The 26,812-nt window shown below is 46.4% G+C and overlaps 9 protein-coding genes across 9 annotated transcripts; 4 read left to right on the top strand and 5 right to left on the bottom strand.

Annotated features, from left to right (window-relative positions):
* Nucleotides 1-95: 95 nt before the first annotated feature.
* Nucleotides 96-2,034, bottom strand: LACBIDRAFT_300931 (uncharacterized protein; the record flags this gene model as incomplete). The annotated part of the gene is made up of 8 exons (XM_001873282.1): nucleotides 96-276; nucleotides 334-422; nucleotides 478-915; nucleotides 972-1,109; nucleotides 1,156-1,357; nucleotides 1,414-1,490; nucleotides 1,548-1,726; nucleotides 1,776-2,034. The coding sequence occupies 8 exons, from the start codon at nucleotides 2,032-2,034 to the stop codon at nucleotides 96-98; spliced, it is 1,563 nt and encodes a 520-aa protein (XP_001873317.1).
* Nucleotides 2,035-2,200: 166 nt separating this feature from the next.
* LACBIDRAFT_144806 (glycoside hydrolase family 16 protein) lies at nucleotides 2,201-3,631 on the bottom strand (the record flags this gene model as incomplete). Its single annotated transcript, XM_001873281.1, has 9 exons — nucleotides 2,201-2,232; nucleotides 2,282-2,412; nucleotides 2,464-2,647; nucleotides 2,714-2,974; nucleotides 3,025-3,041; nucleotides 3,099-3,274; nucleotides 3,325-3,356; nucleotides 3,416-3,473; nucleotides 3,524-3,631. Coding segments are annotated over 9 exons (999 nt in total), but the record flags the coding sequence as incomplete, so codon positions are not given.
* A 796-nt stretch (nucleotides 3,632-4,427) lies between these two features.
* LACBIDRAFT_242589 (uncharacterized protein) lies at nucleotides 4,428-6,753 on the bottom strand (the record flags this gene model as incomplete). Its single annotated transcript, XM_001873280.1, has 10 exons — nucleotides 4,428-4,777; nucleotides 4,833-4,973; nucleotides 5,048-5,173; nucleotides 5,228-5,599; nucleotides 5,652-5,780; nucleotides 5,831-5,953; nucleotides 6,014-6,136; nucleotides 6,190-6,334; nucleotides 6,355-6,599; nucleotides 6,654-6,753. 10 exons carry the CDS (start codon nucleotides 6,751-6,753, stop codon nucleotides 4,428-4,430), a joined length of 1,854 nt encoding a protein of 617 aa, XP_001873315.1.
* Nucleotides 6,754-7,004: 251 nt separating this feature from the next.
* Nucleotides 7,005-7,259, top strand: LACBIDRAFT_300928 (uncharacterized protein; the record flags this gene model as incomplete). The annotated part of the gene is made up of 1 exon (XM_001873885.1): nucleotides 7,005-7,259. One exon carries the CDS (start codon nucleotides 7,005-7,007, stop codon nucleotides 7,257-7,259), a length of 255 nt encoding a protein of 84 aa, XP_001873920.1.
* A 32-nt stretch (nucleotides 7,260-7,291) lies between these two features.
* LACBIDRAFT_300927 (uncharacterized protein) lies at nucleotides 7,292-9,134 on the top strand (the record flags this gene model as incomplete). The annotated part of the gene is made up of 7 exons (XM_001873884.1): nucleotides 7,292-7,552; nucleotides 7,603-7,704; nucleotides 7,753-7,917; nucleotides 7,971-8,550; nucleotides 8,600-8,725; nucleotides 8,772-8,872; nucleotides 8,925-9,134. 7 exons carry the CDS (start codon nucleotides 7,292-7,294, stop codon nucleotides 9,132-9,134), a joined length of 1,545 nt encoding a protein of 514 aa, XP_001873919.1.
* A 406-nt stretch (nucleotides 9,135-9,540) lies between these two features.
* LACBIDRAFT_243044 (uncharacterized protein) lies at nucleotides 9,541-11,211 on the bottom strand (the record flags this gene model as incomplete). Its single annotated transcript, XM_001873279.1, has 7 exons — nucleotides 9,541-9,739; nucleotides 9,790-9,865; nucleotides 9,924-10,291; nucleotides 10,350-10,544; nucleotides 10,591-10,657; nucleotides 10,710-10,983; nucleotides 11,038-11,211. 7 exons carry the CDS (start codon nucleotides 11,209-11,211, stop codon nucleotides 9,541-9,543), a joined length of 1,353 nt encoding a protein of 450 aa, XP_001873314.1.
* A 1,278-nt stretch (nucleotides 11,212-12,489) lies between these two features.
* On the bottom strand, nucleotides 12,490-13,915 carry LACBIDRAFT_187294 (uncharacterized protein; the record flags this gene model as incomplete). The annotated part of the gene is made up of 9 exons (XM_001873278.1): nucleotides 12,490-12,676; nucleotides 12,730-12,864; nucleotides 12,915-12,961; nucleotides 13,008-13,126; nucleotides 13,181-13,197; nucleotides 13,248-13,268; nucleotides 13,322-13,464; nucleotides 13,510-13,781; nucleotides 13,833-13,915. 9 exons carry the CDS (start codon nucleotides 13,913-13,915, stop codon nucleotides 12,638-12,640), a joined length of 876 nt encoding a protein of 291 aa, XP_001873313.1. The 3' UTR covers nucleotides 12,490-12,637.
* Nucleotides 13,916-14,480: 565 nt separating this feature from the next.
* LACBIDRAFT_186980 (uncharacterized protein) lies at nucleotides 14,481-16,548 on the top strand (the record flags this gene model as incomplete). Its single annotated transcript, XM_001873883.1, has 9 exons — nucleotides 14,481-14,641; nucleotides 14,703-14,770; nucleotides 14,821-15,231; nucleotides 15,494-15,612; nucleotides 15,673-15,804; nucleotides 15,852-15,961; nucleotides 16,021-16,170; nucleotides 16,232-16,374; nucleotides 16,422-16,548. The coding sequence occupies 9 exons, from the start codon at nucleotides 14,481-14,483 to the stop codon at nucleotides 16,430-16,432; spliced, it is 1,305 nt and encodes a 434-aa protein (XP_001873918.1). The 3' UTR covers nucleotides 16,433-16,548.
* A 96-nt stretch (nucleotides 16,549-16,644) lies between these two features.
* Nucleotides 16,645-26,668, top strand: LACBIDRAFT_300923 (uncharacterized protein; the record flags this gene model as incomplete). The annotated part of the gene is made up of 57 exons (XM_001873882.1): nucleotides 16,645-16,728; nucleotides 16,779-16,915; nucleotides 16,971-17,267; nucleotides 17,348-17,433; nucleotides 17,494-18,050; nucleotides 18,104-18,145; nucleotides 18,199-18,222; nucleotides 18,272-18,311; nucleotides 18,361-18,643; nucleotides 18,694-18,740; nucleotides 18,794-18,855; nucleotides 18,902-19,209; nucleotides 19,267-19,312; nucleotides 19,368-19,399; nucleotides 19,449-19,671; nucleotides 19,724-19,755; nucleotides 19,809-19,952; nucleotides 20,010-20,304; nucleotides 20,355-20,419; nucleotides 20,468-20,564; nucleotides 20,619-20,719; nucleotides 20,771-20,787; nucleotides 20,838-21,158; nucleotides 21,206-21,264; nucleotides 21,321-21,340; nucleotides 21,410-21,459; nucleotides 21,509-21,605; nucleotides 21,657-21,770; nucleotides 21,822-21,883; nucleotides 21,933-21,961; nucleotides 22,017-22,074; nucleotides 22,129-22,273; nucleotides 22,398-22,475; nucleotides 22,526-22,660; nucleotides 22,719-22,767; nucleotides 22,817-22,881; nucleotides 22,932-22,983; nucleotides 23,031-23,131; nucleotides 23,185-23,501; nucleotides 23,551-23,577; nucleotides 23,630-23,705; nucleotides 23,758-23,816; nucleotides 23,865-24,211; nucleotides 24,263-24,315; nucleotides 24,366-24,430; nucleotides 24,482-24,519; nucleotides 24,576-24,633; nucleotides 24,683-24,703; nucleotides 24,762-24,902; nucleotides 24,949-24,981; nucleotides 25,026-25,179; nucleotides 25,231-25,297; nucleotides 25,346-26,090; nucleotides 26,146-26,238; nucleotides 26,293-26,343; nucleotides 26,399-26,482; nucleotides 26,535-26,668. The coding sequence occupies 57 exons, from the start codon at nucleotides 16,645-16,647 to the stop codon at nucleotides 26,666-26,668; spliced, it is 7,017 nt and encodes a 2,338-aa protein (XP_001873917.1).
* Nucleotides 26,669-26,812: the final 144 nt, after the last annotated feature.

Here is a 26,812-nt window from a genome sequence, read left to right as displayed (position 1 = left end):
TTGCACATCACTATAAGGAACTATATACACATATCTCATTCATTTCACTACGAAATAGGTATCACGTTGTTTTTTTACTTCGTCGTGAGTTACCATCAACAATCCCATCCGAAGACGGGATCTTCACCTGCACCAACCTGTAAAGTTCCAGAAAATAGCTCCTCACCAGGTGTGGGTGACGTTATATCACATATACCCGAAGAAAACTCCTCATTTAGAAGGAGATCGACGACATTACGTGATGCGACCGTCTCCGTTTCCATAGTGGATACAAACCTAGAAAGTTGCAGACTGATTCATATACTGTAAAACACGATAAAGGTCGACACTTACGGTTCGAAAGCGTTGACGTAGTAGAAGCCATGTTCAAGCTTTATTGGCGGAAAAGAACCTGTCGGCGGGAGCCTTGGATATGCGTCCCACTACAAGCGAAGACAAGTTAGTACTGATAACAGAGATGTTGGACTGCGTACTTACTTCTTTCCTATGAATCCAGCCGACCTGGCCATCAAACATTTGCTGGAGCCAGCCGTCGCTTATCCTCTCTTTTGAAAAGATTTTCACGGCCCATTCCCCTTCGCGAACCAAGCCATGGTAGGAAAGTGAATTGAACTCGGGTTTCTTGCCACCATTTCGAGCACCAAAATTAGTTGTCAGCATCATGGCAGGCACCTTCGACCCAGCTGACAAGTTGAAATATGCAGGGTTGGCCGACGGTGATGTCGTGGTGAGTAGAGTAACATGTAGATGAACATAAGGAACCCGCAGGATCTGATCGGACACGGCTGAAGGCAATGCGATATCAGTTGTGTGGAATGGCGCCGCCAAAATGACAGCTTTGTAGATTGTAGACCCGCGGTCACTTCGAACAACCCAGTTTTGAGATGTTGCTGACTTCGGAAGAATGCTAGTGACCTAAAAGTCTAGGTTACGATGAAAGTCGTTGGCATCACTACATGTTGGAACCTTACGGAGGTGTTGAGATAGACGTTTGCACCTGAGTGGTTTAGAAATTGTTCAAAGAGCTGGTAATTGCCTCCTTTGATGTGAACTGCGCCCTCAGCTGCCATCGAAACCACACCCCCTAAAGCGTGTATATCATCGACATCCTTATAAATCGTCAATTTCATCTAATGTTTGAGCAATAGAACGAACCTGTCCGTAATTTACTCTCGTTGAAGCTTCGACCAACTCATTTACATAGCTCTCAGAAACTCCCTGCTTGACAAGGTAACTAGATGTGGAGGTTTCCAGTAGATCCTCCCAACCAAGATGGACGGCCAGGTCGGACATGTTGTTCCACCTTGGTGACTTCAGTGTATAAAGAGTCAAGTATCGAGAGATCATATCTCGAACTCTGGCGTTGATATAAGTCAGTTAGATACGAGGTTAAGGGTGCATCCAGCTCCTTACAGCGATGAGGTGCGGCGAGGGGAAAGAAATCCGTATCTCCAGAGAACTTTAGCCGTATCCCACCACCCACCACCGAACTACCGAAAGCGTCGCATATATGAGACACCCTAAAGCGAAAGGGTGATGATACTCACGGACAGCAGCAATTGGTCTCCGTCCCATATACCAAAATCATCCTCAACGTTGTCTTCACGCGTCAGGTTAAACTCCTCCGCAGCTCTCCAAAGGTTTTTGTTGGCCGACACAAAAATGGAGGCTCCCAGTTCGAGCGGAGGTAGACTTGAATTACTATATGGATATACGACGGTGCTGCCTTGAAGGAGATTGAGCAGCGAGCAAAAAACGGGCGAAGTATCGCTTACGGCCTCCAATGTAATCCGCTCTTTCGTATACATCTATCTCAACTTCGAGTCCAAATCTTTCCTTCGCCTTGGAAATCCAAAATGCCGCTGAGCTGCCCCCTGCACCAGCGCCAATGATAGCTATCCTGGAGGACGGCGGAGAGGGTTGAATATCGTCTTCTAATGTAGAGTAACTCTTGGCCCTGAAAAATGGGATACTAAAGGGTAACTGGAAAGCAAGACTCGGGGGGAGAAGAAGGAGAATTGCGTGGAATCTCATTTGGAGTCGTAGTTGGACTCTTGGTTGGTAGTTTAAGACGTGGACGGTTTAAGCATGCCAACACAGCCACCCTTTAAGTTATTTCTAAGTACAAGTCCCATACAAGTCCCATAAAATGTAATAAGTCTAGCATCTCGTCAAGTCCTGCTTGCGTTTAGTTCTGAAGCCGATAAATCGTAAGATTCTTGATTTCCCAATCTGAAAGAATGTGAGGGATTGGTTAAAAACACGGCGTCGCGCAACGTACAGGCTTGGGCCATAGAGGCACCGTTCGCGCGGACAAACGCCTCGCAAGTCGCAGATCCTGTTCTTTGTGCACAACTTTGCTCCTGCCCTGGAATACCAGTAGAGCTCCACACTGCGGCTGCCCAATCACCACTAAGGAGCTGCGAATCAGGCCTGCCAAAATAATCGGGAGAAAGCACATACCACAGAGTGGTGTCAAAAATCGCCTGGTGGTTGTTAAAGAACGAGAAAGGGGCACAAGATGCGGCAGGCCATCTTGCCTGGGCTGCTCCCCAAGTGTCTGGTAGCGGTGCGCCAGCGGTAATATCGGCTGGTATCGACGTTCGAGGGAAAAAATATACCGCTATGCCGGTAGAGTCCCATTTCACTAGAAGCAATGAAAACCCCACATCAGCGCTTAGCCTTGAGCCGTATGTAATTATGAATGACGCACTAGCATAAACTCCACCGTTGTTAGCGTTAAACCCAGGTCCGTAGGAGGTTGCCGAGTTGGAACGGATGCCACAGCCTTGGTTGCCCGTCGTAAGAGCAGCGCAGTTAGTTCCACCTATCACGCTGCCTGAGATTGCAAGGGTAGCTGAGCTTGTACTGGCGATAGTACATCCCACATTGGTATGAATAGTCGCTTGGTTATTCGTGTAGTCGTTAACGCCCTCAATAATGTCAATTTCTCCCCCTGCTGGCCAGTTCGGACCTGCGCACTAATTTTGAGGTAGTCAGGTGGTGAGAATAATCAGAACTTACCATTTGACCAAAATGCACTAAAGCGTGGGCGTAAGTTCTTCAATGCGCTTGCGGAATCTTTGGTGAGAACTTACGGCCAAATTCCACAACCTGTCGGCATGTGGACCGAGTCCATCACCAGAAGACCCCCCGTATACTGGTATTGAGTAGTGATTCGTACACTCTGTCTATTGGCGGAAACGGTGGGAGTTGTCTCCACCCGCATAACTGCATTGCCTGCAGAATTTATTTCCAAAAGGCCGCTTGATCGCTATAATAGACTCGATCAAATCAACACCGATTCGCTTGAGAAGACCTTACTGCAGTGTTTTCATCAACGTAGGTCACGATACCTGATTATTTAAGAACGGGAGTAGGCATTTCATAGATTAAAGGATACAGGGAGACGGACCTTGTGTAGGATCTGATCCTGTAAAGAAATCCCATCCGTCGAAAAAGTTATTTCCAGCCTGAATAAGACTGTCAGAGCTGTCTACCTCGCTTGGAGATATGAACGCACAAAGGATGCGGCAACCTTCCAAGGTGAAGATGGAGAAGTTGTCGTTGGACTAGCAGTAGCTGTGGTCTTGGTGCTAGTGGCTGTTCCACGAGACGTGCCAACGGAAGACGTGGTGTTTCCACCCCCACTGCTATGACCTCCACCTAGAACGCCTTGCTTCCCTGGTTTGCAATAAACAACACGGTTGCTGGCTTTCGCTGGGACAGCCCGGGAAGCTAAAGCGCCTCCGAATGCAACTCGGAGATCGCGTGCTAGGTTGTGGGTGCGATGAACTGCACTATGATGGATCTTCTTAATAACGAGTGGCACGAGCTTTGCAGAAATCGGCGGAGGTTCGATGACAAGCAGCAGGAGTAGGCTGACAGTGGCGGGAAGCGATTTAAAGAAGATCATGATAATAGATAAATGCTTGGTGGGATTCCAAGGCGCAGCCGTGGAGGTACAGAAGACTCAGTATCTAGCCTGAGGAGAATGTGTATGTCGAAGCCCAATACCCGGAGACGAGGAAGAAGGGTTTATCGATACAAAGACAAGTCGGGTCGTCGACGACCCAGTTGTCGTGAGGCGACAGTGAGGCTTTCAAGGCATTATAATTCGCTAAAAGGAACTTGGCCTCGAGGCGATTCATCACGAAATGGTCTATTTCCAGTCATCATTGTTCTGTCTTTGCTCCCGACATAAGTATCATTATTGGCATTCAAAATGCATACTCGAACCTCGTGAATCCCTCGGCCGTACAGCCATACAACAACAGGGAACGTAATAGAAGTGGATGGTAGAAAATAGGGGCACAGAAAGAAGGGAATAAAAATTTGATCAACAATCAAGACAGATCACTCAACCAACGAAACGGCAGAAATGTAATAAAAAAGTCCATACCAAGAAGAACAAGAAGGGAGCGGAATTAACGGTGCGATCCTGGCGCAAAAGCTTCCCGAACGCTCCGCCTAAGCTCTTCGTGGTCGCGTCCGGTCGAGCTGCCAACTGAGGATCCCGGCTGCATGTGAGAACCAGGTACGCTTGAGGGAACCAATCCATCAATATCACCATCAACGAAGTCTAGGATTCTGCGGGCGAGGAGCTGAATTTCTCCTTGACCGTCGCCGGCATCGGTATCTTGATATGAATGTTGGGAGTGATGTGAGTGTGGGGTCCCAATGGATGAGGTAGGAGACGAAGTTCGAGAGCTTGCTAGATTACGGATGTTCGGGATCAACAAGTTTGAGCTTCTGATATTACTGATTAATTGAGGATCTGCGTAGAATTAGAATGAAGAAACAAACAGGCAAGGAGGCAGGAATCAACATACCACCCGATTCGAGCAGCTGCACAATAGTCCAGACAGCGATGTGCTGGAATGTAGCGTCTGGACTAGTTAAAAATCGATACAAATATTTGTGCATTCCCCCATCAGGCTTGTCCCAAACATCATTGAATGACGAGTAGTCATCTGTTGTCGCCCTTCCATCTTCAAAGATATTTAGATAATGCGTATGTCAACTAAGCAAATGCGAAGAAGCATACCCTTAGAGGAAAGGTTACCCAGGGCTGCTGCACTGTTCCCTTGAACCTCCGAACTGGGAGAATTGGTCAATGGGATCAACACCTCACAAATTCCCATCTCCAGTAGTTGGCCCTTGAGTTCGTCTGCTGAAGTCGTAAGTAATCTTTACAAGGTATTGATTGATAAGGCACTCTTACCACTAAGCGCGAGTACAGCCACGCAGGCCGTCATTTCACTCTGTACGTTGATAGGAACTTCAAGAACCAATTCTTTAATCGACTGGACCGCGCCTGCTTTCACAATCGCTGTCTTATTCTTCTCAGAACTTGCTGCCAGATTACGGAGCGTTGAGATAGCGTGACATTGAACCTCCTCGTTGTCTTTGAATGATAAGAGATTGATAAGAGGTTGCAAAAAACCGGATTCGATAATGGGAGATTCGTTTTGTGGATGAATGGAAACATTGCGCACACATGCCGCGGAAGAGAGGATAAGCGGAAGGTAGGATGATTGCAAAAGTCGTAGTAAGGATTGCAACCCATCAGCTTTTACAATCTCGAGCTGGTATTTCTCTGAAGATGGAGTTCAAATCATTTGAAACCTTGACGATCAAAGAGAGCTTACCATCGCTAGCAAGATTTCTGAGGGCCAGGGCTGCCTGGCACTGAACCTTCAGGCTTGAGCTATCCATGAGCATGACCAGACTTGTGACCAGTCTAGGTTCACTTTGAGCCAACTTCTTCCTGTTGGAACCTAAGGTAGCGTTTAATAGGACGATTGCAATATGGAGGAGGGGCTCGCACCGTCAACCGCAATATTGCTTAAGGCGGTAGTACAATAGTACTGCACATCAGTATCAGGTGAATTGAGGAGGCTCACGAGAACTGGAATTGCGCCTGCGTTGACCAGTTGTTGCCTGTTTTCGTCTAATTGACACCCAGTTTGAAAAATTGGAGCAGTATAATTATGAAGAGATCCAAGCTGACCTGAGTGGGTCATGTTGAGGAGAGCGCCAGTAGCGTTTCGCTGGACCCGCATATCTTTCGAGCGTGCAAGTCGAGTTAGGGGAACCAAGGCACCCGATTTAGCTATCTTGGTCTTGTTGTCATCTATGATCAATTCTAAATCTTCTTTTCGTAAGGGACCAGTCTGAGCAACGAACCATGGGTGGCGAGGTTTGTGACACAGCCAACGGCATTGCATTGCACTTCCACATTAGGACTGAGCATTTGGCGAATTAAAGGCTCCAGGCCGCCCAGTTTCACGATCAACAGCTTGTTGTCAGCTAATTTAAGATTAAGATTCGCCTACGCTTTTGAGTAAAAACAAGCATACTGTTAACGGCCAAATTACCCAAAGCTGCGCTTGCAGCTCGCTGCACTTCTGTGTCATGGCTGCTCAGTAAAAAGAGAATGGGGTCCAAGGTATCACGACCGACGGGTCGTACTTCCTTCTCCGTGATCTCTGCAAACGCAAGCGCAGCACTTCGTTGAAGATCGACGTTGTCAGAAAAGGAGAGGGTCGTGAGGGCTGATAGTGGAGAGCCTGTGAAGAAGTTGGTGGTGGTTCGGTCTATAAATGACTAGCGTCAAAAGCGACGAAGTTCCAGAAAGAAGTAGGTGCTACTTTCGAGGTACTGCAGCAAGTCTGCTACAGCTTCCCTCTCGTTCTCCAGGAGCAAAGGCTCGTAAGATTGGGACCTACGTCCCTGGACTATGGTCGTCATTGGTAGAGCTCAGCAGCGAGGATAGAGATAACGCACAGCATGATTCGCAGCAGCTCGTGACGTTACCCATGACAGACAAGAATTGAATCAGGCGGGTATGAAGCCAGGAGAGCGAGGAGGGGAGGAAGAGAGCCGAAAGAAGAACGAGGACGAGGAAGTGGTTGCCTGCTAGTTTTTATTTATTTAGTTGTCACTCACCTTTGTTGATTGTGGGAAAATTGGAATATTATTCGTTTATGTAAATGATATCAATGGCGGCTGGTGTTCTTATGATACGACCATTCAGAGCTCTAAAACAAGTTAACATATCTCTTACGCACCGCCCTACTGCCCGCATCAAGATACCCAGTCCCATGAAAATAGAACTGACCGAAACCGAAGAAAAATTGTGTCAAATACTGGACGAGTGTACAGTGCATTTGCAGAAGGAACAAGGTATATCTACGACCTGTAGAATTGCAGGAGGTTGGGTTAGGGACAAGGTCAATATGACAACTTCGCTATGAGGACTGTCTATGCAAACGCCAACGCCTCACCCATGGAACAGCTCCTAGGGTCTCAATGCAATGATATCGACATTGCCCTCAGCAATATCATGGGTGTCGCTTTTGCTGAGCACCTTGCTGCATTTGCGCAAGCGAAAGGCGTCCGGGCGGGAACTATCAGCAAGATTGCGGTGAACCCAGACCAGTCGAAACACCTCGAAACCGCGACATTCAAAATTTTTGGTCTAGATATCGATCTCGTCAATCTGCGAAGCGAAGAATATTCCGAGACGAGTCGCATTCCAACTGAAGTTGTATGAATAATGTCACTCTGGAAATATATCCATGGCTAATTACCATTTAGTTGTTTGGAACCCCTTTGGAAGATGCTCGCAGGCGGGATATTACGATCAATTCCATGTTCTACAACGTCCACAACCATATGGTTGAAGACTTTACTTCAAAGGTAGGTTTGACACAACCCGGGATCATTATACATTGATTATTTTGATAGGGATTGGATGATCTGCACGAGGGTGTAATTCGAACGCCCCTTCCGCCAAAGGAGACCTTTCGTGATGATCCACTCCGCGTTCTCCGTTGTATCAGGTTTGCGAGTAGGTTCGGTTTTGAGCTGGTTGCGGACATTAAGCAGGCCGCTCAAGACTCTGAAATACAGGTATGTGATCTTTTATCAATGAAACGCTTCATCCTGACAATATTTTCATCTAGAACGCCCTTGTTACAAAAGTTGCACGGGAAAGGATTGGCGACGAGATTTCAAAAATGATGAAAGGCATAGTATATTCATCTTTCTTCGAAAACGATTTTGATTACACGCATGCAGGACAAGATCCACTTCACTCGATTAGACTTATCCACGAACTTGCTCTATACCCTTCTATATTTTCAGCACTTCCGCCTGAAGTGTCGAGCACTCTTTCATCTGCCCCCAGTGGATCAGAACGGGCTGTATCTGCAGCAGCCATTTTGAACACCCTCCTTCTCCCTGAACAACCCTCTTTTCCCAAAGTCCATCATCGGCTCTTGGCCGCTCTTCAAACAGATCCATCTTGTCGTCCACGACTATACCTTGCAACGGCCTTGATCCCGTATTTGGGAGTGACTTACCGTGATAAGAAGAAATGGCTTTGTCCCGCTGTTGAGGTTGTCACGAGAGAAGCATTAAAGCTTGGCAAACAAAATCACTATCTTGACGGCATTCCTTTGCTGTTCACCGCCGCAGAATTGCTTGGAAGTTTTGTTACGCATCACCTAACATTACCGCCAGCAAAAGAAAGGAAAACAATCGGTAGTGCCTTTCTGTATCAATTTTGACCCCGCTTTCTGAAATTTCTTAGGGCTTATTCTTCGCGATAAAAGCGTTCACAACACGAATGCTGGAGCACATTGGACAGCTTCCCTTCTTTTTTCCCTTGTGGTACAACTCTCAAGATTGTGCGAGTCGACGAAGGATCTTATTGAAAGTAAGCGAATATGTGAACGTGTTGATTGCTGTTGACTTGCGTATAGGCAATGCGGCTGCCAGTATAATCACATCCTATAATTCTTTTGTCGAAAAAATTGAAGCACTGGATCTCACGGACGCAGTGGAGGAGAAACCGATCCTTGATGTATGTTGTGCACCCTTCAAAGCCCTCTCTTGTGCTCAGACTCCTTTCCAAGGGGCGCGAAATTGTATTGGCTCTCGGTGCTAAAAAACATGGTGCTTGGGTTGGCGAAACCCTGGCCAAGGTTGTGGAGTGGCAGCTGGAGCACCCACAAGGAACTCGTGACGATTGTCTCCTGTGGTTGGAACACGAGCGTAGTTCATGGAATCTTTGTTTCGACGATGATTCCTCAGGACCTGCGAGCAAGCGGGCGAGAACGAAGTGAATTGCAATCTCCTGCAAGATATCTCTCGCCCGCCTCCACCGTGTCAAAGGTCTGGTAGGAAGAGAAAATCCAAAACCAATAAAACCATGCAGTATTTTAGCTTCTTTGGTTTCTCAGTTACAACTGAAATCGGACGAGTTGGATATGAAGCTGCACCAGTTTAGAGTCAATATTCCGCTCATAAGGGTCACGTCATCCAATCTAAGCAGATCGAAGCTCCGACTATAAGTTGCAATGATACGCTGCTACACACTCAAGTCCAGTTGAACAACCAGGTGATATTGAGCGCCGATTGTCTTCAGCCGAAAGAAAAAAACACGATCAAGGACTTTCGACAGATGTTTTTAGATCATTTTGTCGGAGTTGGCGACGTTGTGAACCTTTGATCATATCCCTGGACATCGAGTCAACAAGGGCGACCCTCAATCGCAAGAGAAAAATACCTCAATTTGATTGCATCCTTGCGGCCTACTCTGCGCGCGGTGTTTACAACGTCGGGGCGTTTCACCTTCCCCATTTGCTTTCGTTTCATCTTCGAAGGTTTAGGGAGCTTGAGAATCCAATCAGGCACAGTATATCCAGACTGGAGAATGACATTCGCAATTCTGCAGAGGAGTCTGTAATCGTCCAAAAGTCAAACGTATGGTATGCTCACGTCTTCAAATAAGGCCCGTCTTCATCCGTAAAAAATGTGACAGCCTTCCCTTCTCGACCAGCTCTACCCGTGCGACCTGGAAAGATGAAATTAACCGCCTGTGAGTAAACGTGTTGTGTTCTCCAAAAACGTACCGATACGATGAACATAACTTTGTACGGTTGTCGGAAAGTCGTAATTGATGACTTCTCTGACTCCTTGAAAGTCCATACCCCGAGCCAAGACCTCTGTGCTAACCAACACCCAGCTTTGTCCCTGACGCATTCTACTGATAGTATCTTCACGTTCCTTTCTAGTCAGCCCTGCATGAAGACAATCAACGTTTGAGATCCCGTTCAGCACGAGTTCTTCTGCTAGCGACGTTGCTCGAGGTTGTGAGGAAGTGAAAACAAGTACGGGTGGGTTGTATGGCTGCGAAAGGTACGCCAGAAGACTGGGAAGCTTTGAAGGGTCATCCGCAACATAGGTTAAAGATTGAGAAATCAGGGGAAGAGGTGTGTCCCTGTTAATGTGACAGACTTCGGATGAGCACTTTTCGCCACGCAACAGGTAAAACATACTTCAATCCAACGACAACACGGATGGGATTACGAAGCATCTCGAGAGCAAGTTTCTCGATTTCAGCAGGAAGAGTGGCACTAAACACCGCCTTCTGTATTCCCGAAAAACTGCACGCTCCTACGATTTCTTGGACCTGAGGCAGAAATTCCCTATCCAACAGGCGATCGGCTTCGTCGAGCACGAGATGCTGAACACTTTCTAAAAATGAAATGTGGGCTAGAACGATGTCATGCCACATACCTGTTTAATTCTAGTTTTCCGTCTTGGTAAGATGAAATCAAACGCAGTGGCGTGCTTATGATGATGTCTGCAAATGTAGTAAGGGCCATCCGCCATGCCTGAAACAATGAGTTACCCACCAACTTTGTCCCGTACAGCCTTGTTTGCCAAACTGTTGGCTGTCGCCTTGCTGAAGAGAACTATCCTCCATTTCCGACCTTGCGTGAGCCTCAGACATTCGTTGTGGATCTGATGTGCCAACTCTCTCGTTGGTGCTAAAATCAGGGCTCGTGCACCTTTCTTGGTAGGGTCCTGAGATGCCGAAAGAGGACAGGCTAATTTTGATAGGACTGGAAAGAGGTAAGACAAAGTTTTCCCTGTGCCAGTTGGGGATATGGCGGCAAGGTCGCGGGACTGCGGGATGGCTTCGTTTATAAGCGTTTGAGCGGAAGGTGGAAGACTCAATACCTCGAACAACACGGGCATGCCGCTGGACTGAATGCTAGTGGGGTGAGAATAACCGCATTTCGAGAGATTGGAAAATAAGTGAGGGGGTATGTCGTATCGTTCCTTCATCTCGCCAAAAGTATCAGCTTGGCTGGGTACACTCGAACCCTTCATTTTGACTCGATGCCGATGCATTGGTGGGGCTGATACTTCCTCGTTGCTCTTTTCAGCGCCATCGTCTTCCTGTCCAGTATCTAACCTTCTCTTCTTTCTAGAAACTTCAAAGTCTTTCTCTACTGACTTGCGTTTCCCTTGCTCAACTTGCGCGTATTTAAAGAAGTTTAATGCCGGGGGAAGGTCGGGATGACTCTCAGAAGATGTAGATTGTTTGGAAGGGGATGTCTGCTTGATTGAGCGTGAATGTTCAGATATAACAAGATACTAACTTTGAGGGACTGGAAAGCGAGTTGGAATCGATCCTTGCGGAATTGGGCGCCCCCACGGGAAAGCAACTGGAAGGCCTCCATCGCCACTAAGTCCGAGTCAAGTCGAAGAATTTTACAGCTGAAGGCAGAACGATAGGCCAAGCCAGATCGACACATGCACAGGGCGGACCCTTAAATTTTCAAAGCGATGTGATGGCTGAGGCCGCTGAGTTCTCACAGGGTGTGAAATTTCAACCTCCGGATTGATGACACCAAGAGGTGTCAGATCCACCGATCCAGCACGTCGACTCCCACGGGTGGGGGGAGGGGGGTACAGCCACCACCGGTTACCCGGCTAGAAGCTTCCCCGAAGCATGTCTTCGACATAACTTGTATTCTGATGAACGAGAGGCCCGCGCTGCTGTACCAAACTTTGTGTAATGATACTTTATAGCACAAATAGATACCTTTTGCCCCTTTCAACTGAAAAAGAAGAGAAAACAGATCCAATCCTCTCCAACCATACTATGCAACTCCCAACCTAACATTATGACCTCGAGCATTGCAACCATGAATACTGATTCATTTGAGTTTATACTTAAATTTGCTTTGATAAACCTCTAGTCTCGAGTCCAATTACCCTTCACCAAGACTGATCTGAGCCCATTGCTAGGCACATTGTCACAAGCACACCAAACATACTTACCTCCCTCTCTCAAATCCAAGCATGTTCTCTTAAATCAAATCACATTCCATTAACGATATCAGAATACTTAGTGGTAGAAAATTGGACTGAGCGTCGACCTGCGTCGACTTGCATTTGCCTTTGCTGAAGCTCGGAAATAGCCGCTGTCAAGGTCCCGTGACAGATCTGACGTCCAGCATTGCCGGATCTGACACCTCTTGGATGACACCCTATACCACCATAAAATTTGAGAATCCGCCCTATGTTTGTGTCGATTTGGCATGGCCTATCGTTCTGCATTCAGCTGTAACGACATTGACACTACAAATAAACTACAATTATGTAATACGAATCACATTTTTTCTAGGTGGCCCTGAGCTCTGTTCTATGAAAAATATTTACGGTAAAGTAAAGTAATAGTGGCAAGCAATGTCGGTGTACATTCTAAATCTATGGTATGAAGTGATCTATCTTCCTCTGTAAACTAGATTAGTCCTGAGCAAACAATGATCTACGAGTACATTGCACTTGTCCAGGACTTCTTGAGGTACTAGAACGATCAACTATAAGATATTGTAGCGGACAAACTCAAGAGACTCTCACTTCAAAAAAAACAAAGAGGAGAACCGTATTCGGAGCCAGGCGAACGAAGGCTGGTGTCCAACCCTTGAACAGAAATCGAATACCCTCCTCTCGCAATGACTGGGTCAATACTTGACTGAAAGTCAAACCAGATGACTACAATCCAACGTTAGAAAAAATCAAAAGGAGAAGTAAAGTAGACAAACCGACGCCATGAGCCGAGACCGAATCACATCAGCCGGGGAACATATGGCTACATGAAGTCAGAGCCAAAAAGAAAAGAAAATAAGATAACAAACTAGTTGCAACGGTCCCCGCGAAACAACTTGCAATGAGATGCAGCAAAAGATTGTCTTGTAGTTGGTAGTCGATGATGGGTATTGGTCGTAGAAGCAGTTGAGTCTTGAAGAAATCGTAGCTAATCAAATAATATGAAATGGGCAGTAATACCTGACTGTTGCTGATAACTTACGATCCTACTTGCGATGCCTTGCGTCGTGATCAAAAAGTATGTCAAAGCAGAGTACACAACGACATACATTCATTAAAACGGCTCTGACCTATTTCCCGTCATTAATATTGGATTTCGACACACAAAATGTCCGAAACATACAGTGTTCGTCCCAAGGCCTCGTGCAAGGCCTTGCAATCCTTCTTGTTTAACAAGGCTTACTAGACCGGCTAAGGCATTCGAGTACGCGTATCGTTTGTCTGGGGCACGCGTCAAGTCGCTGGTCATTCTTACCAATATGATGTCTGGATCTAGTCAATACCACGCTCCGAAACCACAATGCAACATACCTGCTGGATTCCCAGCTATACCACCTAGCCCCCCAGCCAGACAAGCGGCCGCAATGAGGTGGGGCGTTGAAGCCCTACCATCCCGCGACAAGTAAGCTTTCATCTTTTCGTAGCTCCCCAACCTCACAAGTGAATATGACATCTGGCGCATCAAAGATGCAGTCAATCCCGCGTAAAGGCTAGGAAAACCTGATTGGACAAGGGATGCCCGAATGATTGCCACAGTCGAAGGTCGTTTTGATCCTGCGACAGCGTTTATAGTTTGCATGCGACTAAAAACATGTATGATGAGACGTTTTGCAGACAAAATCGAAAATACGTACACTTTAGTGACATCAAGAGGGTGGGTACATGACGCAGCCACTTGTGGGAGAATGAGTTGGGAACTGGTGTCCAAGAAACACATACACACTTGATGCTGCGAGCCCTGCGGGATGAAGAGTAAGCCAACAAAGACAACTCTCAATTTATTGAACATACCCCCAAGCCTAGCAAATGTGTTGAGTTGCTATAGAGAGTTCATGCATACTCAGAATGCTTACCAGAATGGATAGGTGGTTGCCATCCCAGCACAACCTTTGCTCGCGGAATAATTGTTGGTGGTGGCGTTCTAGTCCAGCTATGAACTTCTAGGCGGTTTGGAGGTAACTCAATGGTACACGGCTGTAACATAAGGCAGTTCGGAGTCAGCCGCGCCGCAGATACCACTCATGGCGCTAATTTCGTATGTCCTCTTAGTAAAATCAGGAGATTTTTTTGCTTTCATTTTGCCCAAAGAATTTAATTTGGCATCGACGAAGCCACTGCAACATTAAGTATGCGGCAAGGTTGAAGTGACGAGGGCGACGGACTGGGTCAGTGGGAAAATTAAAATATGGGGGTCCGTGCGAGCCTGTTCGTGTTTGGTTTCAGGTCAGCCAATCAACGCACACACTCTTCAGTGCTCACCTTTACCTGCTTTTTCCTACACAATGAGCGCACACGACAACGAAGACCTCATCGACTACGAGGACGAACATGAGGTTATCCCTGGAGGAATCGCCGCTTCTGCAACCAACGGTGCCCCTTCTGCTGTTGACGGCGACGACAAAGACAAGAAAAACTTCTCTGGCATACATTCAACAGGTTTCAGGTGCCTCATGCATTATGCACTGGTCTCCGCTCCCGCTGAACATGCTTTCTTTTCAATCAAGGGACTTCCTACTCAAACCTGAGCTTTTACGCGCCATAAGCGATCTTGGTTTCGAGCATCCATCGGAAGGTGCGTCGAGCCTGACCAATGCAATACTCACACCAATAAATATATTTTAGTTCAGCAAGAGTGCATTCCGCAGGCTGTGCTCGGCATGGACGTTCTTTGTCAAGCAAAATCTGGCCACGGGAAAACTGCCGTTTTTGTGTTGGCTACCCTACAGCAGCTTGAGCCTGTTAACGGGGAGGTTTCGGTGCTTGTCCTTTGCCACACCCGAGAGCTTGCTTTCCAAATCAAAAACGAATACACCCGTTTTGCAAAATACATGCCAGATGTCCGTGTTAGCACCTTTTACGGTGGTACACCTGTCACTAAGGATGCCGAAATTCTTCGCGACAAAACCAAATGCCCTCATATAGTCGTTGCTACCCCCGGTCGCCTGAATGCGCTTGCCAGAGACAAAGTTTTGGACGCCAAAAACGTGAAACATTTTGTGTTGGACGAGTGCGACAAAATGCTCGAACAGCTCGGTTAGTCGGCGCCTTCCACATCAGTCGTATTTCTATTCGTCACTGCCGTCCTGGCTGTCTGCCTCACGATGACAGCTATTGATCAAAGGGCGGATTGAGGTTTTCCAAATTTCGCAGCGGGCTTATTCCTTCAAACACGATGTGATAGAAGAATTGCTCCAGGATCGATTGTCAAACGCCCTTCGTAGATCTCTTCCTACATCTCTTTTCTTTTCCTGCCACATCGTTGTGCACCTTATCTAATCCCGACACCATCCATTAGACATGCGCCGCGACGTCCAAGAAATTTTCCGGACCACCCCTCACCACAAACAAGTAATGATGTTTAGTGCAACCCTGGCTAAGGATATTCGGATTACCTGCAAGAAGTTCATGGCCAACGTGAGTAACTTCTTGGCTTGCCTTTGTTTTTGATATATTATTGACTCCACACTGATGCAGCCTTTGGAAATATTTGTTGACGATGAAACCAAACTAACCTTGCACGGTTTACAGCAACACTACGTAAAACTTGAGGAAGTTAGCAAGAACAAAAAGTTGAGCGAACTTCTTGACACGTTGGAATTCAACCAGGTAATGTCCATTCTTATGCGAAGATCTCTCATATTGATCTTTCCAAGGTTGTGATCTTTGTGAAATCGGTTGCTCGCGCCATTGAGTTGGATAAGCTTCTTGTGTCGTGCAATTTCCCTAGTATCAGTATTCACTCTGGTTTGCAGCAAGAGGAGAGGTGAGTGTTCGACATTCTGGTACCATCTTCTGCCTGACGCATCACCCATTCACCGTTAGAATTAAGCGCTATACGGCATTCAAAGCGTTTGAAAAGCGAATTTTGGTTGCCACTGATATCTTCGGAAGGGGTATTGATGTGGAGCGTGTAAACATCGTGATCAATTACGACTGCCCTCCCGACGCGGACAGTTACCTGCATCGTGTTGGGTACGTATACAATCAGTTTTTTTTATATGTCCGTTGTATGTTTACACCGCTTTCGCTACAGTCGTGCTGGTCGATTTGGCACGAAAGGTCTGGCAATCACTTTTGTCTCTTCGGATAGCGATCAGCACGTTATGGGTGCTATCCAGTCTCGATTCGAGGTCGCTGTTCCGGAGCTTCCTGACCACATTGATCCAGCCAGTTACAGTATGTCGCCCCTTTGTGCAGAGATCTAAACTCACGTTTCAAAATAGTGACCTCGTGAAGATGTTCTCCTTTTTTTTCTTGCTTCTCGCTTTTCGTCGTATTACTTTAACATACGAGAATCTCTCCATTTTTGCTGTCAAATGTATATCACAGAAAGATGGGGTTCAAGTTGGTATCCACTGACGTCACTCCTATATAATCGTGGGCAAACTAGATTGGTTCACCTCTGCATCCACGTACCTACATCGACTCCCTATCTCGCCAGTGCTCATGAGACGGAAGTTTGGCCAACCATTCCCAACGTTGTATTTCAAAGATGGTATCCTTTCAATACCTGGGTATACATTGGAAAAAGCACGTACTCGGCACACTCCTTATGCAGCCGTTTCTCATTTCGATAAAAGGCTTATCCTTGGCAAGACACTGGAAGCATGACTCTTCTTGCCGAAGGGAATAACCTCAAGGACGGTTCAAATGTACTGGCCAAAATCGCACCTGCTCAGTCCAATGGTTCCATGTGCTTGGAGAGGGAAGCCCATATGTACGGCCTATCGTTGGTCTCCTGTGGCAGTTTCCTTGGACTTACGTGACACAAGCTTAGGACGGATGTCAAGCTCTACTAATAGTTACAGTTCGGTTTTGCGGGTGATTGATTTTTTTAAGATTCCCCGAGACGATGGCGATTGTGTCGTCCTTCTCCTCGTCCACCCTGGTCTCAATCTTCTGGGACATTATCTACCTCCCTTAAAGATCAACGACCTTCTTTTAGCCGATATATCTCGTGTGAGACCTGTTTCTACGCATGGCGATGTGCATATGATGGGGATCGAAGAACATGACATGGCGGAAGAAGTGGAGGCTCTCGACATTATGGATCTTGCTTCATTTCTAGAGTACGCTCAATTAAATGGGTTCATGGGCTCTTTGGTAACAACTGCTTCTAGATTTGCCATTCAATCCACTCGGTGTTTAGAGACATTACACAAGTTGAGGCAGAACTTAACAAATTGTTTACTGGGCTAACTCGATTGAACAGAGCTGGCGTCATTCACCGTGAAGGTGATTTTTACCTCATTTTTCCTTGCGTGACTGGACTTATTCATGCTCTTGTCCATTTAGTTCGTGCCAATGCTTTCCATCTAAATTCTCACTCTGGGATGGTGAGACTCGTCCATTTTGGCAATCGAGCGATATCCTTGGAAAACTTTGGCTCCCCCTCCTCCCTCGTCTTGCGCGCTCATGAAGAAGCAGAAAAACTGAAGGTGAAGGAGGCATTGTGCTATCTAGCGCCTGAACAGACCGGCAGCATCGAAACGATGGCTCAGGATCATCGGACAGACCTATACTCTCTTGGCATTTTATTTTGGACTCTTTTGGTGGGTAGAGGACAAATGCCATTTGAAGGGGGCGCGCTGGAGTTGCTGCACTCTATTGTGCAGAAGCGCCCTATGCCCGTCCATGAAGTCAGACGTGACGTCCCTCAAGTTCTAGCCAATGTGATCGATAAAGTTTGTCATCTTTGGCTCACAAGATATCAAAAATCTCATGGCAGGGCACAGCTTTTATCTAAAAGTCCAGATTCAAGATACCAGAGTGCCTATGGATTGAAGGCCGACCTTTTAGAGTGTCAGCGCCGCCTTCTAGCGACAGTTTCCTCAACATCTGGGGAGTCTGAGGTACTTCGCAGTCAACATTTTTCCATGATGAGGGTAACAAATTTATATTTTAGCTGATTCCGTCATTCGAAATTGCATTGCAAGACAGATTCATGGTAAAACGCAGCTATCTTCAACAGACATCTTTTCTTAATGCACTTTGCTATAGGAATTTACCATGCCGATTTCTTTGGTATGACTGTTCATTTCCGCCACGAATATAATGATTTTACTCACCACAGTTTGGGCGTGACAAAGAGTTGGAAGTCATTCGGAACGTTAGTAAGTCGTTTCAATGTACTACTCTGTTTTGGCTTTGAACGTATTCGAGTCCGAAATACGTCGACAAGTTTTTCTAGACACCATTCAGCATCTAAGGATCAAGTTGCAGTAACGACAGCAACCAAAAAGGATACCCCAGAGGATCGATCAGAATCTGCATCTTCTCTCAGTGATATGCAAGGAGATCACAATCACTCGATGGTCGTACCTTCGGGGCCCCTGGCGGCAGATCATGCTTCGTGGCCTTCATCACACCGACGACTTCCAGGTACTTGGCGCAGTCGCAGCCGAGTCGCTCGTACTCAAGCAGTGTTCGTTGTTGGACCTCCAGGGTGAGTTAACCCGCAATCTACCCCCGTTTAAAGACGCTGATGCACGGTAGCGTTGGGAAGAGCTCCATGATTCTTGCGAATCAAGCCAAGTGGCGATGTAAAGCGTTCTTTTGTTTTTCTAGACCATCTTTTTACTTACTGCTTGTGAAGCGCATGGACTTTGGGGGCAGGCCAAGTTTCAGGGCGCGGAATCTGCCCCCTTTTCGGCCCTAGTAAGAGTTTATTATTGTCGGAAGCTTGCTCTTACCTTCCCTGAAGTTGGGATGTTTATCTTCCGTGCTTCGCCAACTGATGGTCTTTCACACTGATCTGCATCGATTTGTCACCGGGCTCCGTGACCGCCTTGGACCACAGCTTCAAAATATCCCGCTCCTCTACCAGGGGACTCCGGAGCTCAAAGACGTTTTAACTTTGTTCGACATAATTTTAGATACTCCCCCTGAACCTCTCAACACACAGGACCTAAGGGCGCGGTTTCAGTCGCTCGTTGAGGGCGTTTTTTCCGTCATTGCGGAGACTCGATTGTTTGCGCTTTTCCTTGACGATCTTCACGAAGCCGATGAATCGTTAAGTTACCCCCCATTTCGCCCTTACGTATCTGTGGCTGACATCTAGATTATAAGGACCCTGGATCTTCTCTCGACCTTGTTAAACTCGAGAAGCCGGATGGTTCGTTAGGTTTCTGTTCTCACATCCGTCTTGATTCATGATAATGTTCCATAAGCTTATTTTTGCCACACTGCGCTCTGACAAGACGTGAATTTCAAGCCACTTGCGGCATTGTGACTACTGATATTATCCTCAGGGAAGTTGTTGATCGAGTCCGGTCCATGTTCACAAGCAGGTCGCGCCCAACATGGATAACAATGGAACCGCTATCTTATTCCGCGATTTCCTCCCTCATCTCTAAAACTCTGCATAGGACGAAAGAAGATTGTTCTCCATTATCTCGTTTCATTTATGCGTCTTCTTCTGGCAATGCATTTTCAGCGCGAAGTATCTTAACGACTCTTCAACGACAACATCATGTACGTATGCTACTTTCTGTTCTATACTGTTGATATATCTCATCAAGTGCAGATTACATTTGACTGGGACCGTAATCATTGGGTGTAGGAGCTTTTTCTTTCTTGACTATTCTATTAGATATTAAATCGCTCTTCAGATATAATATGGCGGAAATTGAAGGCAGTCTGGCCAATCAAATGGTGTCTGATCCAACTGATCTGTCCTTTTTGATCTCCCGCATGAGAGAATTACCAGAGGAGGCGAGGAAATACCTCACGTGGGCCGCCTTCTTCGGCGAGACGTAAGTTTGGCCATTCCTTACCATTTCTTTTGTTGCTCACATCCCGAATCGTGCTAGATTTAAGGTCACTGAAGTAGCCTTGATGATGGACTGGGAAGACTCAAGTGGTAGCAGCAGCGAAGAAGAAGTGGAGGACATGTGGAACCTCCACAAAGCTGTCTCTAATTTTCGCGATCAAGGCTCCACAAACACTCGTGGATCAATGCGCGGGCTTCAACTTGCCTTGTCGGAGGGGTGGCTTATCCAACGTGCAAGGGACATGTGTAGCTTTTCTCATGATAGATATAGGCAAGCTGCTCAGGCTGAAGCTGATGCGTTGCCAGAGAGTTCAATTGCAAAGATGTCTTTCAGGGTATTGTGGACTATATTGATCTCCAGAGGAAGTTTACCATCCCTTCGCAGATTATTCTAATGATGTTGCACGAGATACCAATAGACATTTATCGCGTTGCTGAACACGCTGAACGGTTGGTGTGTGCACAACATCGTTAATATCAACTCATGCATATTCCCAGGTGTCTTCCACTCTTGCATGAGCATCCAAAACGAGAGGAACTCTTGGATGTGCTCGTTGATGCAGGCGACTCGGCTTGGGCCAGAGGTGCTCATGAGGTGAGTTGGGTTGGAATAATTACGGCATATACTTCGTCACTTACTGCGTCGAAGCTTGCCATCCGATCTTTTATCAGTGCAAGGACGCTTCTACGAGCGGACCCATGGTCGGATAACCCGTTCCGAACAATAAGTCTGTTGAAGAAACTTGCTGCGTGAGTGTGTCCAAGGTACATCCGAACTCACTCACCCATGGCTATCTGCAGCTTGTTTACGTGGAAAGGTCCGGTTAGCATTTTCTTACATACTTTCGCTAACTCGGCTTGTTCACAGGGAAGCTGGAACAATCTGATGAAATAATTCGCGAATGCTTTGAGCACGCAATACAGCCAGAGGACAAAGGCGATATCCTTCGTCTACGCTCTCGTAACCATTGGTTGCGCAATAACCACGCGCAAGCTTTCGATGATACGCTCTTGGCTCTCCAAGTTTTAGGCATTGATATCAATCGCTCACCTACTAGAAGGCAGGCAGACTTTATGTTCGAGCAAGTAAAAAATGAAATCATGGCCGTGGGCTTTGATGAAATTCTCTTGATTCCACGGACAACGGATAAGAAGACCGAACTTGCAGTGACGTTGTTGAATGATGCTGGTGGGTTTCCGCGCATAACACTTTACAAAGCCTTCTAATTTTTGTAGGCACAAATGCCTACTGGAGTCCTTCGCCGTCCTGTTTTGTAGACGTTGTTGGGTTGACTGTACGTCAAACTCCGTATACCCCATTGATTGTTACCTGACATCTAGTCATACATAGACTATCCAATTGGCGTTACGGTATATTTAGTCAATTCATGGATCATTTTTGTCTGTTAACACAGTGTCTTTTTCTTCGCTTCCGTCTAGATCTGGGATGTCTGCTGGCACAGCGCTTGGTTTTTTCTGGGCTTTGGGAGGTATGGCTTTTCCGATTGTAATTGAAAGATAGCTTGACTGTCTAACCAGTCGCCGCAGAAAGGCGGGAGATGTACCGATTCTCTGTGGACCTCGGAAAACTGGCTCTACGCATTGCTGACCGTCATGGAAGCTCGGGAGAAAAGTGGTACATTTTACCTCGACTTGTTCCATTGACAAAGCTCTGATTGGAATTTAGTCGTGCCCAAGTTCTCTTCTGTGGATTGGTGTCCGGGTTTGACAGTGCGCATATCCGAGGAGTTCTTCCCCGATTGGAGGAGGCTGTCAAACATGGCAATGGTGCTGGCGATCGGTAAGAATATATGATAAACGGAAGGTGGATTAGCTGATCCATTTTTCTCAGTATTTACACAAGTTTTGCCAGTATTCATATCATTGCGACCAAATTGTACCTGTGCGAACATCGTGAGTCGTTTCTGCGTGAATCTGTGGTTTGACGTTAACGTCCGCTAAGTCAACGAACTTGTGATTGCTGCACAAGAGGTCAGTGTCGCGTCTGCCGTCTCATACTAGCCGTTCGAGCTCACTTGTACACAAGTGTGTAAATGACGTTAGGTTAACGTTGCCTATGGGTGAACCTATGATTCTTGCTATGGGTGCGTATAGTTATGTTCTCCCGAATTTTATCGGCCACTACATGTCTGACTTAGGTCTTCTCAATTGCTTACGTGCGTTGGGAGGGTTTACGAAACCACGATCTGCACAAACTATTTTTGATACCGATTCTTTCGTGGAGAGCGAATTCCTCCAAGAGCTACATAAGACATCAGGAAATGTTCCATTGGCCCTTAATTGGTACGGCTTCACTGACGCACACTATATTTTTTTACTCACAGTTTAGCTGCAGGTATAACTCTTTCAAGGTATGAAGGTCCCCTGAGCTATATCACTTTTGCCAATGGCATCGTCAGCTCGTTAGTTACTTTTCGCTAGGATTTGTCGAGGAAGCTGCTTCCCTTGGGTTCAGCATCTACAACACAAGGAATGGACACCCTAAGTACGTAGCTCAAGTCTCTCGTCAACTACTCACGCATTCAGCTTTCACAGTCACAGACATGTTCGCTACGCACTCTTCTTCCATAGTCTAGCAATGATTGCATGCATAAGAAAAGGAGGACTTCCGGATACTCAGTCGTCTGCATACCTGGCACAAGTCAATGTTAATCAAGCATATATCAGAAAGTTTGTTTGCGTCTCCACCTTCTTCTGACATCGTTTGACTCAATACATGCTACACCAGATGGTTATCATCAAGTCCAGTCAATTGTGCTGCGTGGGTTGCCCTCGTGGTTTGTTGTTTAAAACTGATCGTGGTCCACCGGTAACATCTCTTCATAGGAGGCCGAGTTGGCAGCATTGCTGGGGCGGGCCGAAGCATTCAAACGTTATGACGTGGCTGTAACGTAGCGTTGTCCCTAATCTGCTTCTCAAACCTCTTCTGATCTCTTTTCAGGCTTGCTGTTGACGATGATTGGCTTCTAGAGGAAGGTTGGGCATTGTATCTTGTAAGTCAGTATCTAAAAATTCTATAGTCTTTGTTTAGTCTCCTCAGCAAGGCTCGCACTTCATTCGTTGTGGTGTGGAAGGTCTTGGAAGCGAACTCCAGCGACAGGGAATTGCGCGTCAATCACAATGGGGCGCCCAAGGGATAGTGTATGGCTGATTTGAATTTAGCTCTCAGAACTCAACAATAATGACAATGACAGAAATTATCTTACAACAGATGCTGGTCTGAAATCTCAACACCCCTTGAAGAGGCCTCTCTTCTCTTCTGATGTTGGCGTCCAGACGGAAGTCATCGCTGGCGAGGCGGGTTCGCCAAGACACACGTACAATATGGATGTCCAAGACGACCAAGAATCTACTCTCAGTGCTGCTGACCTTGCATCAATTTTAAAATGGAGCAAGGACATATCAAGTGATATAAATTTATCTTCAGGTTTATTCTTATATCCTTCTGTTGTTGCGCGTCTAACGGGTGGACTCGGCATAGCCTTGCAGAGACTAACTGAGATCGCTGCTGGTAATTCATTCGTACTCTCCCTCAGTGTCGACTTCTGATACAAATACAGAAACGTCTGGCTCTCAAAAGACCTGCGGTATATTGCATGCTCGTCTTTAACAAGTCGAACTCACTCAACCGAATTGTAGTTGTCATCGCCCGCGAAGCTGGGGACTACACCGTCGCAACAAGCATGATTCCTCCAGAGCCATGTCAAGTTCATGAGTATGTTCAGATAGTTCCGTTTCCAGAAAGTTGAACCATTTATAATTTTTAGGAATCCAAAACCTATCCGAGCAATTGGTGATCCACTCCAAAAAGCTATCATACAACATAGTCTGTCTTACTCAACTCTTTGCAAACTCAATTTCTCACTTTTCTTAGCACTGAACTCGAAGGAGCGTATATACTACGCAGACGCAGCACTCGACTCGCGTTTTTCGTCTGAAGCTGGTCAAACCGCCCATCGCTCCGTCATATGCCTCCCGATTTTCAGCAATCGTGGACAAACATTTGGCGCTGTTTATTTCGCCTCGAAATATCCTTTCTCACAAAACACAGTGACGATACTTACGTTATTATGCCAACAAGCTAGTATCAGCATTGCAAATGCTCTGTTATTTCGTTCAGTGCAAGCGGGGACAAGGGAGAATTTGAAAATGATCGCCGCTCAACGGGAAGCTCTAGAAGCTGCTCGTAAAAGCCGCGAAGATGCTTTGAAGGCTACAAAAGTGGGAGCAAAACAACATCGCTATACTGTCCACTGATCGGACGTTCTTTAGATCAAAAGTAATTTTTTGGCATCCATGAGCCACGAACTCAGAACCCCGTTCAGGTAGTCTCCTCCTCCTTTAGTCACTTTTTTTTAACGTTTACGCATCATAGCTCGTTTTATGGTTTGCTTGACCTCCTGAGCGGTACGGAACTGAATCCCGGACAAAGCGAGATCGGTTGGTGTTTCGAGTAGTTTTCAAACTCCACCATTCACTTATTTGCCAAAGTACAAACTGCGAAGCAGTCGTGCGAATTATTGTTGAAGGTAAATTTATGGTTTTCGGAGTTTGTGACGATATATATTCAAATAAACTCGAATAGATTATCGACTCTATCTTGGACTACAGCAAATTAGAGGCATCAGGTGGGCCATGCCTAGGCGTATTGACGTTCATCTTTCTAATGCCAAACAAGCTGTTAAAATCGAGCCAAGCGGCTTTTCAGTCGAGGTATGTAAAGTCAATATCAGAAATTGTTTCTCTTGTTGACCCTTTTATATTTTAAAAGAATATTATAGCTGTTCGTTGGGTATCGCTCCTTTCGTTTTCCGTGCTCACCATATAATCCAGGACTGTATGGAGCTGTTGCTCCCGATGGCGGCGAAGAAACTGGACCTTTCCTTCAATATCGAACCCAACGTTCCACCATGTATGGTTTCTGCTTCAACCATAAAACTTACATTCAACATCAGCAGGGGTATTCGCCGACTACGCACGAATCCGTCAAGGTGAGATTGCAACTCCTACTGCCCAATTTATTGCCTCCTTTTAGTTCGTTGCGCTGATATGTTTATCACGGAAGTTCTTATGAACTTGATTGGAAATGCTGTCAAGTTCACTGCCAGTGGCTTTGTTCGCGTCATCTGTTCCATTGGGCATGGACCTAACTCTACAGACGCCGGCGTCCATCTTAAATTTGATATTCAGTAAGCGACCTTTTTTGTGTGGTATTGCAGAGCTTTGCTTATAACAACAAGGGATACGGGCATAGGCCTTTCCGCGAGTGACGTTGATCTCTTGTTTGTTCCATTCCAGCAGGCAGACGTGAGTCATTTTAAATGTCACAGTTCCTCTAGTGAACTTTATATTCAGAATTCATCCACTCGTCGGTTTGGTGGTACCGGATTGGGCTTATCAATTTCGCGGCAGCTTGTCAAACTGATGGGTGGTGCCATCGGTGTCCACTCTGAGCTCAACGTCGGGTCCATGTTTTGGTTTACGATTCCCGTTAGCATATACGATTCTGAAGAATCTCGAAAGGTGTGTACCCAAACCACTGCCGACAATGATAGAGAAACCGAGATTAGCTTGAAAAAGTCAGCTCAGGATATCCAGAAACTCAAATCAGCCTTAGCTCCCCTCCAGATTCTTGTCTCTTCGGCCTCTGAAGCAACACTCGCCCTTCTGAATACTATGCTTGAGGGGTTCAACGTTGATCTCGTTTCGTCCGTCGAAGACGCGAAAGCATACTTGAACACTTACCCCGCGTCCAAAAGAGCTCTTGACTTCATTATTCTTGACGAACAATCAGAAACTCACATGGAAGATTTGGTTCGGTACCTTCAGTCATTTCGTAGTGGCCCCACCCAGGGAACCAAAGTGCTTCACATATATACTCCGACCACAAGCCGTCCGGGTTACCCCGTCTTTGGAAATAGCGGCACATCCGGTGTAGTCAAGTTGACCAAACCTCCACGAAAAGTCCGGCTCCTGCAAACTCTCGCTTCCTTGAAAGACCTACCGATCTCCTTCACTCAGCCAACGTCCATCAGTCAGGCAACGGAAGATTTAGCAGCCGTTCAACAATCGCTTTTCGGAAACGTCCTTATCGCTGAAGGTTGTTCTTTTTTTCGGTTCTAAACAAATAGTCTTTCAACGCTGCTTTGTGTCAGACAACCCTATAGCGCAAAGCCTATTGGTAAAGCAGCTCGAGCGCTATAACCTCAATGTAACTGCTACGAATAATGGCGAGGAAGCAATTGCAGGTCTGTTTCGGTGGATATTTGAGGTGTAGGGTGCTAACTCTAAGTTACACTTAGCATGGGAGGCTCACAACCCAGGCTACTTTAGCGTGGCCCTGTTTGACCATCGTATTTCCTTTCTTCCACGATTTTGGTTATAATCCTCTCATTGTTCATTCCATAGATATGCCAATATGCGATGGTGTCGAGGCCGCGAAACGGCTCCGTTCACTGGAAGCCAAGTGCAAAACTCCTTACACACTTCCCAGTGCGTTTTTTCAAAATTGAATCCAGTCTGACTTCTTAAAGTCGTTGAGTAGTTGTAGCACTCAGTGCGGATTGCCAAGACTCGACCAAGAAACTTTGTTTGAGTGCTGGTATGAATAGCTTTTTCAGCAAACCATTGAGAAAAGGTGAGGAAAGGGACTCGTTATCCTCCGCTGGTCGCCTTTGATTCATGACTCAACAGCCGATTTGATTTCTTTGCTGTCGACTTTTGGTACAACAAATGCGGGTTGAAATAATGTGCATGAGGACTTTATCCGTGCAGCACATAAAAGGGAGAGAAGATGAGACACAACCACTGGGGGCAACGCGT

The sequence above is a fragment of the Laccaria bicolor genome, genomic scaffold, assembly GCF_000143565.1.
Source record: "Laccaria bicolor S238N-H82 LACBIscaffold_1 genomic scaffold, whole genome shotgun sequence".
Lineage (NCBI taxonomy): Eukaryota > Fungi > Basidiomycota > Agaricomycetes > Agaricales > Hydnangiaceae > Laccaria > Laccaria bicolor.
This window is presented reverse-complemented; position numbering and strand designations above follow the sequence as displayed.